Genomic DNA, 10,810 nt, shown 5'->3' with positions numbered 1-10,810 from the left:
TTCAAAACATGCCAAGTGTCTAAAACAAGAAACTGCAAGTGAACAAGCCTGTAACTCTGTCAAACTAGTGGGCTCCTCTCTAATGATTTTTCCTCCTTTATGAGGCTTCCTTTGTTGTATGTTTCTCTCCCTGGAGTTGTCACTAAATGTCTCTTCCTCATACTCATAATCACTATCTCTTTCCATTGTTTTCCTCTGGTTTTGAACAATGTGGTTGTATATGGATAATTGTGGATAACAGTGTGGAAATAGGGTGGAGGAATGGAATGCGCAGAGTGTAATAAAGTAAAGATTAAAGAGTTTAATTATTATTTCTTTTTTCATGGTGTTTACTTTTGGATGGGTTTAATGGTTAAGAACATGTGATTGAATACTTATTTAAAGGTGTGTTTTGAATCTATTCTCAAAACCCTAGCTAATCTATTGTGGGTGTTCTAACGGTGTCAGGCACTTGGGGCCTGACCACTCACTCACCTCCCCCAAATATAGACATAGATGCATTTAACATGCTAATTTCCATTCGACCTAGAGCTCTAAATCTGTAAACCACTAGGTTTGTGAAAAAAATGATGATATTCATAAAGTAGCTATTAATGGTATCTAGTTGCATTCAATGAACTCACATTTAGCATATTGGAGCATGATAGGATAGTTCACATGGATTTGGCCCTCACTAAAATCCTTAAAACATTTTGATTGATAAAAAATGGAGACCTCTAATAAAGGGAAAGGAGACAATTTCATTTTGTGGGAAAGGGTTTTTTACCTTTTACTTTGAGGAAAAGGCTGATATGGATTTGATATTCAAAAGTGGGTTTTATTTCTTCGAGGCTTATATGCTCTATCTAGATCGTTGGAGTTCATAAATTAACCCAGAAATTGGAATCCCCTCAATGGCACTAGTTTGGGTTAAACTCCCCCATTTTCCTCTTCATTGATGGAATGAGGAAGCTTTTAAGATATTGAGAATGCCATGGGAAAATACATAGATTAACAAGAGCCAAAAGTTGTTGTTCTTTCCTGCACCTAAATATTTGTGGCGATTGATTTATAGAAACACCTTTTAGAGGTGATTCAACTATCATTAGACAATTGGTCCTTCATCTACTTCGTAGGCTATGATCGACTTCCCTTTAAATTTAAGTTATGTCATCAACATGGGAATTTCACTGGAAATTTCTCCAAAGCTAAGGATTAAAAAAGTCAACAAGAAGGGGAGTACTAGAAACAACTCAAAAGATGAAGAGGCCCTAATAGTAGAAAAATCCTTAGAATGTCCTAGATCCAAATATGGGGGGCCAAACTGGTTTCCCCTCCCTAGAATCCCTCCAAAGAGCACCCCTCATTTGATCCAAAAATCCATCATAAAGGATCTACAAATAGCCATTTTGATGTGATAAAAGACCTAAAATATCTTGAAGAGGGAGATGTAAAATTGGTAGATCCTTTAGAGAAAGAGAAGAATAAAGAAGAGCAGGAAGAAGAGGTTAGAATGCCACCTCTAGGAGGTATTCCTATGCAAAAGCTAGAGAAGGAGAAAGTAAAAAATAAGGAGGACAAGGAGGTATTCCTTTCTCCAAAATATCCCAGAAATCTCCAAAGTGTCCCCTCACTGGTAGATGAGAAGTCCAATGGGGAGATTGAATGAAAAGTTGAAAACAACCAAGCTTTCAAGAGAGTAGGTGGAAAAGCTAATATAGATCTCTAGATTAAAGAATCTCATGAGGAAAATATTTTGGGATACAACTAACTATTCAAACATCATTGTACAAAGGAATAAGAGCATTAAGGAAGCAAAGCAGAGTGATCCTCACTAAAGCGGGTAGCATCAAATCCTTAAGAAAGTGATGAAGGTGGTCTCCTAACAGTATAGGGGATTAGGAAATGAAAAGAAAACATATTTTAGAATTTATAAGCTTAATCAGAGATGAAAAAATTGTTATCATCCTTTCCTAAGAGAGAAGGTGGTGTCAAGATGTAATATTGAAAAAGAGTAGAAGTGTTTGGAGAGGTTATGGTACCTTGGAAGGAGGTTCAAAGGGGGCCTTTGGAGGTTTAGTCATCCTTTGATCCACTTATATTTCATATGCTTTAGGAGCGAAAATATTAACATTGGATAACAACTGGTTTCTTGCATTTGCCTACACAGAAGCAATGTTGTGTACTTAATGTATACATGCTAGTTTCATACCAAGAAAAAATGTTTTGTTGGAAGTCTTTGTACAATTTATGGTGCTCATTTTTTTCTCAAAAAATTCATGTGGAGGGGACTTTAATACTACAGTATAGCCTAGGAGGAGAGAGGGGATTCACTGGCACATGATCCCTCTAGAGAGCACATGGAAAACTTTAGAGCATTGTTGGACATGATTGTCAATAACTCTCTAAAAATAAATCCACTTGGAAAAATAGGTACATAGGCCCTCACAATATAATGGTTGGGATAAACATATTTATTGTAAGCAATGTTCTTCTCAGAGTATCAATTTTATTTCTCTTCTCAAGAAATAGCATGGGGTAGTTTTGATCATAAACCCATATTCATAGAATTGCATCAACTGGTGGACTACGATCCTCTTCCTTTCAAATTTAATCCTTGGTGGCTCTCTAATGAAGGATGTTTTCATGTTTTTACAAAGGCATGGGGAACATGGATCATTGGCTCCCCAATATATATTTGGGAATATAAGATAAAGGAAACAAAAGTATCCTTTAAAAATTAGGTCAAAGAGAGGCATCCAGCTAGGAAAAAGGAGGTCTTTGTTCATAAAAGTAAATTGGAAGAAATGCATCATAGAATGGAACAAGAACCCGCCACTTAGAAATTTTATCAAGAAGAAAAGAGTACTTTCCCATTTCTCAATCTATTTTAAAGGTTGAAGAAGAGATTTGGAGATTGAATTCAAGAATCTTGCAAGACATAAAGATACTAATTTTTTCCATAAGAAAGTGAGGGTGAGGCTTTGGAAAATTAATGTTAAATATGCTTCTATCAATGGGGAAGAAATGTCTTCTTATGTTAGAGTTAAAGAGGCATCCTTTGGTCAATTTAAGAAATTATACTTTGAGGAAGGTACAACATAGGAAATGGAAGTAGAAAGGTTCGCAATTTCACCTGAAAGATGCAATTTCAGGTGACCCAGATTTGCTTCAAAACTTTTGAAAATTTCTAGGGTGCATGTTCTCATCCTTCTGAATCTAAATATGCAAGTCTTTTGTTGATCTGATGCTCCAGGGAAAAGCGCAACGCCACCGGCCAGTTTCCTGTGTTGAAAATTTCAAAATTTGAAAAAAACAAAAAATTCTTCAAAACTTGCCAAGATTTGGCATGGGACACCACCATCAGCTGCTTTGATGGGCTAATGAGGCTTCAACTAACATTTTCAACTTATCTTGCTCCTTTTTTATTTTTAAATCCTTCCTCAACCTAGCTTTAAGCTTCTTGATCCTCATGTTAAAAATTTTGTTGTGGGTCATGTAATGGTAGGCCATGTGGCGAAGCATCTTCTTATCCCTCTTGGCCCTCTCAATCGGCCCTTTGAGATGTATGTTGACCCTCTCAAGCCATGTTTCCCTATCATTCTCAATCTCTTGTTCAATAGGAGTCAACTTGATATGAGCCTCCTTGGCATTTTTCCTGTTTTCTTTGATCACTTGCAGCTCCATGAGGACTTGCTTGTCACTCAATTGTTTTTTTTCCTACTCTAAATATCTGATGATGAACTTGGCTCTCTCTAATTTATTCGCCAAGGATTGTATTTCAGCTTCTCTCTCTTGAATGATGATGTCCTTAACAGTTTCTTCATCCTAAGTTTCCAAGTCAATGATGTCAACTCCATGATGAGTAAAGTGTTGTTGTGGCTCCTCATGCTCAATAAGATCAAAATCTCTTTCCTTCTCATCACCAAGATCTTCCTTCTGCACGTTTTCCCTACCTTTGCTCAACTGCTCAACCTGTACCTGTTTTGTTGATGACGAAGGCAAAGCCCCTTCCACACCTTATGGAGCAAACATTTGCCTGTGAACTGATGGCGAAGGCAAGGCCCCTTCCACACCTTGTGGAGCAAGCACTTGCCTAGAAGTTGCAAAAGGTCTCCTTATGCCTCTCTGATATGTTACATACACTGGCACCTCAGCAGTTTTGGTTTCCTTGGCCTCTTCCCTTGTTTCTCCATGGTTAGAAGGCCCACCTTCTTGATGCACTGGTAAAGGGATCTGTGGACCTTTGAACATCTCATGAGCAAAGAAACTCTCCCATGGAATGTTAAGAAGACTAAGCTGGTGTAGAACAATGATTTTAATCAAAGAGTAATGGTATATGTTGTTCAACTGTTGGGGGTATGATTTCCTCTGTACAATGTGCCATTTTCTCAATGTTTCTAAACATGAAGTAAGGGAGATTCAACATCTTTACTCTAGTGAAATGCATGAGGAGTCTAATATGATATGCATACAATCAAGAGAACCTACCTTCACAAGTAAAGTACTTGATAATAATCCTCATCAAAGGCGCATACCCGTTTTCCAAAAATTTAAAGGGGAATAACTTCTTCACTAGATTTCTGTATTTAGCCTTGATATAAGGCTCATAGTAATGCTCATCAAGATCATGACCCTTGTACCTTTTTTCACCCACATTAGGAATTCTAGTGGCCTCTGAAATGACAGCTGATGAAATAGTGAAGGTTACTCTGGCAAGTGTCACCTCATTGTTATGCAAATGAGTCACAAATAGTCTGGCCAATTTATGGTGAAACTATAATCTTTCCACCATCTCACAAAATTCAAAACATGCCAAGTGTCTAAAACAAGAAACTTCAAGTGAACAAGCCTGTAACTCTATCAAACTAGTGGGCTCCTCTCTGATGATTTTTCCTCCTTTATGAGGCTTCCTTTGTTGTATGTTTCTCTCCAAGGAGTTGTCGCTAAATGTTTCTTCCTCATACTCATAGTCACTATCTCTTTCCATTGTTTTCCTTTGGTTTTGAACAATGTGGTTGTATATGGATAATTGTGGATAATAGTGTGGAAATAGGGTGGAGGAATGGAATGGGCAGAGTGTATGGAGGAGGGAGTGTGAAAAGGTATGTGTGAACAGGGTTTAGGGATGTGAGTAGGGGAGAAAGTGTAGGGTTTGGGAAATTGTATGTGGGAATGGGATTTAGGGAAAAATATATGTGGGAATGGGATTTAGGGAAAATTGTATGTGGGAATGGAGTTTAGGGAACAATAGAAAATGGATAAGTTAGGAAAATAGTAGTGGAGTGAGGAAAACTAGGGTTTTGAATTTGGGAGTGAAAAAAACTAAAACTTGACAAGTAAAACCCTAATCCACAAGAGATGACTGATATACTTACTTGCAAGAGAGTAAAATTGGATGATTTGAGGTGAATTTGGCGATTTGGAGTGATTTGAGGCTTTGCTGGGCAAAGCACAACGTCACCTACAAGAGCAGAGCGCCGACCTGTAAGCGCAGCGCCCGTGTATTTTTGCACTGGGAAATGCTGCTAGAAGCGCAGCACCACCTTGAAAGCGCAACACCTTCCTCAGAAGCGCAGCGCTGGCCAAAATCTTGAAAAAACGCAACAACTTCACTGTATTTGCTCAATGGCACTTGAAACTCGACCCTTGATCTCCTTATGGCACTTTGATCTTCAATAATAACATAATGGGATGAAAAATAGGAGGATGGCTTTATATAGCTTCATCTTTTTGATTTTTTGTTTATGGAAACCCACTTTTATAATGTTTAATTGTCTTTTACAAAGCTTTGTTTTTCATGTTTGTTTCTTTTTACATGGCAAGTGGACTGATGCTCAGAATCATTTGATTTTTCAGTGGCAGGTACATGGCAGCATCACAAGTTTTAGGAGGAGCTTGGGAACAAATATTACATATAGAAACAATAAAATTACATCGTGATGAAATATAAAAAACATAATACTATGTTTTCATCTCAAAACAAGTTTTGAGGTGAGAACTACATTTAGCTTCTCAACTGATGAATTATGATTTAAACAATGATTATTGACCTCCCCATGTGCTTGTTGACCTTTATTAACATATAATCATTGAATTTGACCATGGAGGAAACCCTAAGACCTAATAAGAGAAAAACCCTATTTAATTGATGAAATGGACTGCAAAATGAACATGAATCATGACTAAAAGATATGAAAGAAGATCAGCAAGTACTTATCATGAGGGAAAAACTGAAGTAAACCCTACGATCAGTAGATCCGTGACCTAATGGAATGACTCAGCAGTATGGGACTCCTACCATGAGATGCAAAAGAGTAGATTTAGATCACTGATGGCAGTGTGAAGACACTGACACTAATAGGGTTGATCACCTCCTTATAGTACATTAGTTTCCTTTTACCCTCTGGCTCCTTAGCATCCCACATCTTGTCCTTAAAACTAGAGGTAATATTATAGTTGATATTGTCCTTGCTTCCAATGATGATCTCCTCCTTAATCCCCCAAAGGTTGAGCCAAGACTGATCATCCTAATGCCACCCGTGCTTGAGGCACAGGTGGGGGTTTTGACTAAAGTTAGAACCAATTTTTGGGAGCCTCTTGGATTCCATATTGTGAAGCTTCTTATTATACATTAGATATCTAAACATAGCTTCAATTTCAATGGGGTACAAACCAACTCTGATCAAGAGGATAGGATATGGAGTATTTCCCTTGATCTTGAGGTTATAGGTTATGAATTCTTTTGGATCATCTCAATCTTTTTCCACGACCCCTTAGATATACTACACCCCCAAACTTCACATCCATATAAGATAACAGGGGTGACAAGAGTCTCAAAGTGGAACTGTTTTTTACTCCAAATGTAAAGATCGGTTGACTTACAATTGTTTTCAAGCTCATAATAAGCTTTCCAACCTCCAATAATTTTTTTCTCGATGCTATAATTCCAGTTGAGTTAATGAGGAAAGTCAATACCGAAATATTTATAAGAAACCTGCTGAAGACAATGGTTATCATAGATGAAACTACCATGGGTGATCTTTTTGGATTTAATGATCATGACTTCAGTCTTGTCAGTATTAATTGTCATACCCATCTTGGAGCAATAGACATGAAGAGCCTTAAGTTGCTTGTCTAGGTCATCATGGCTCCTTACAAGAAGAACGATATCATCAACATAAAGGAGAAGAGTAATGATAATACTAGCGAGCTCAATGCAAAGTCCTTGCAAGCAACAAAATCCTTGCAAGAAGAAGAAGAACGATATCATCAACATAAAGGAGAAGAGGAATGATAATACCAATGCAAAGTCCTTGCAAAAAGAAGAAGAACGATAATGATAATACCAATGCCTTTGCAACCAACATTTCTAGAGAAATATTTATATTTAATTTAATAATATTAAAAAAAGTATATAAGAAATTTGTTTTTACAAACCCATTTCTTTAAAGTTGAAATTTTAAAAAAAATTCCAAATTCCCTAGGAAAATTATTTTTTCCCATTCCATTACCAAACTTAAGAAAGCACTAAAACAAATGTTTCAAAAAAAATAAGAATGAGTTTTAAAAATATAAAAAAAAAATATAGACAAAAATTGCCTTGAAATTTAAACAAAAATGATTTACAAATTACACCAGCCTAGATCTAGCTTTGACATAAATGTTTTCAAAAAAATAAGTAAGAATGAGTTTCAATAATATAAAAAACAATTGCCTTGAAATTTAAACAAAAATGATTTACAAATTACACCAGCCTAGATCTAGCTTTGAGATTAATGTTTTCAAAAAAAAGAGGTAAGAATGGGTTTCAATAATATAAAAAACAATTGCCTTGAAATTTAAACAAAAATGATTTACAAATTACGCCAGATGTGTCTTAACCTCTGGAACTACCAAGCTTTGAGATGAATCTGTCTTAACTCTAACTCTGGAACTACCAAGTAGCCTAGATTTGTCTTAACTCTAACTCTGGAACTACCAAGCCGCCTTGAGATGGATCAGGTACATGTCTTAACTCTAGAACTACTAAGCCTTGAGAGAGAGATTTGAGATTTGATCCCATGTCTTAACTCTAGAACTACAAAGCCATGGGAGAGAGATTTGAGATTTGATCCTTCTAAGTAGCCCTAGGGTTAAAGATGGATCTAGATTAGTTTAATTATTAGCCTTTAAATAGGTCATATTAGAGAATACCATGGGAAAAACATTAGTTAAGAATAATATGAAAAATAACCATCGATTAAGAATACCATGGAAAAAACCATGAACTAAATTTTTCTATTTTATTTTATTTTAACCAAAATCAAAATGTAAAACATTACAACATCTCTCATATTGAAATAAAACACATCTAAACATAATTACCCAAAAATATTATTATTATATTATGATTATATATCAATTAATACAAATATTTAAAATTTTAAAATTGAATATTATTATAGTTGATATATTATAAAGAAATTGTATTTTACAAAGAAATTCATGTAGTTATGTGCCTGTATTGGTTTATGATACCATAGGAGTATTATAAATAGTAATTAAAATAAAAATAAAAATTTTATATTTAATAAAATAAATTTAATTAAAATATAATAATAATAATAATAAAATATTTTATATTTCGCAAGAAAATATTTAATATAAGATAATGTGGAAAATATAAAAGCACATCCAAGAGTTTAACTAGGGGCGAATATAACGCATACAAAAATCAAGGCAGATTCGCTTAAATCCAAATTAACCAACTTCCCACATGAGAAATGCTTTTTCCATATATTAAAATATTAAAATAAAATAATAATAATCCAAAAAATTGGGAATAAAAGTTTCATGCTCATCTCCAGAGTCCCACAGTAGAAACCGTTGGAACTCGTAGCTGTGAAAACAAATAGAGCGAAACAAGAACAAATATTGGGTACAAAACTCATCACATATCGTTTCGACAGAATCGCTGACGTGGATGCCCTGTGGCGTAATCACGATTCAATAATCGAAGATCTCTGTCCACGTGTACCCGTTGAACAACTAAAACAACCAAATAACCGGCGCAATGACCGGGAAACCCTTAGCGAAAACCTCCTGTTTCCGTTTCGGCTGTCCGACGTGGACTCCTCTGGCCGCCCTGTTCGGACGTCCAGGCCACCGACGGCGGGCATCTGGAAGCGGCAGAGTGGGCAGGAGCTGTGCAATTCCAGCCACGGCAGAATACAGCGCGAGTGGTACATGTGCTGACATGGCATCTGACGCAACACCTCGCCCAGTTCAACCTCATCTCTGCAGACGGCACATTCCAGGGGGAGATGGTGACTCGAAACCATGACGGCCGGCATGGCTTCGACTGCAGTTTTTGAAGCCGGCGGCGTGCCGCACCCAGTGCGGCGATCCTGCGTGTAAAGCCGCTGGATGGGTAAATCAATCCCCGGTCCTATGAAATGGCCCCCCATGGCGCCCCTTCCTCCTGCAATGTACGGGGGCGAGAAAGGGTTAGCACCAACAATGCGGCCGAAAACCTGCGAGGGCCGAACCCATATGACCGTCGACCTCTCGCCTTGCTCTGGTTCGCCGACGCCGAACAGTCGAGTCTGTATCGACAGAGCGCGCGTTGCGCGAATTATTTCGACGAATCCATCATCACAGCGGGGGCATGTAATTTCATCGCCTCTGACGACAGTGCGCGCAACAAATTCGTGACAGTGATGGCACCAGTACTCATAATGATCATAATCATAATTAAAAGAACCCACCACAGCAGCAGAAGCCATGTCGCCACCAGATTCTGAAATATCAAAACCCTCTGTTGTACAGAGAGGGAAATAAGGGTATGTTTATATAGTCTCGGCCCACAACGGGCAATGCAATCCGTGGCCCACAACGGGGGCAAAGAAAGGGGGATGCGCTTCTCGTATCGGCCGCGCAATGCAATCCGCCGCCCCGAAGACCATCCCGTCTAACGAAACGTAACTATATAATCTTTTCTTTAATTATATAAAAAAATGATGCTTCCGAGAAAGAAATAATTCACTTATATTCCTCAAAATTTTTGACTAAAAGGGTGTTGAATTTTTTAAATACTTTTTAAAACGGTATTTTATATAAATTTTGGTGCGGTTCAACTTTATCTTACCTTTTCACCATCACTTTAATGGAAAATGGAGTGGTATTTCGTTTTATATATGGGATGATGACTGTTAACTATATGTCATTAAAATTTATTAAAAATATTTTTAGGGATATGTAAAAGTTTGTGATAAGAGTAAAAGTTTATTTTTAATACATGATTTATTTTAAATAATATTAATGATCTGGAAAGTTTCCGTATATGGGGTTATTTCCATTAGTATGCTTTTTAAAATAATATGGATGAGTTGGTTTATTCATCTATTGACAAGTAAGTTATTATGATTGATTTTTCTACAAGTTTTTTTTTTTAAATATCAAATCAATATACCAAAATCCACGAATTTTTTTATAAATTTTATTTTTCCTAACAATATCAAAATAATACACTAAGATTCACGTAGTTTAACTAATAGATGAAATAGTATTTTCTTGGTCAATTTTACTCAAAATCTGGTACATATTTTTAAAAATCATTATACTAAGTTGTTTAATTTCTAAAGATTAAGTGCTTTCAGAATATTTAATCTATTTTTGCATTTAAAAGTGTATTTTAAACAACAAAAAATGATAATCTAGCTAGAAATTGTATTGCCATATTTCTGCGAAAAAGACATTTCATCTATTAGTCATGCTACTCCCATCAAGATCTAGAACTTTTTGACAAGAGCAAAAGTTTGGGCCCTTACAAAATACAAGTAGGCTATTT

General features: G+C 36.4%; 1 protein-coding gene across 1 annotated transcript; it reads right to left on the bottom strand.

Moving 5' to 3' along the window:
- Nucleotides 1–8,960: 8,960 nt before the first annotated feature.
- On the bottom strand, nucleotides 8,961–9,746 carry LOC149165506 (E3 ubiquitin-protein ligase SIRP1-like). The gene has a single exon (XM_089429833.1). It carries the CDS (start codon nucleotides 9,744–9,746, stop codon nucleotides 8,961–8,963), a length of 786 nt encoding a protein of 261 aa, XP_089285959.1.
- Between the last annotated feature and the right edge of the window lie 1,064 nt (nucleotides 9,747–10,810).

The sequence above is a fragment of the Pinus tabuliformis genome, chromosome 5_1, assembly GCF_031772625.1.
Source record: "Pinus tabuliformis cultivar Carrire ecotype Pingquan chromosome 5_1, CPIR1, whole genome shotgun sequence".
NCBI classification, from domain to species: Eukaryota; Viridiplantae; Streptophyta; class Pinopsida; order Pinales; family Pinaceae; genus Pinus; species Pinus tabuliformis.
This window is presented reverse-complemented; position numbering and strand designations above follow the sequence as displayed.

What these genes read in the sequence shown, in the direction of transcription:
- LOC149165506 (XM_089429833.1), bottom strand. Translation starts at nt 9,746, where the DNA reads ATGGCTTCTGCTGCTGTGGTGGGTTCTTTTAATTATGATTATGATCAT.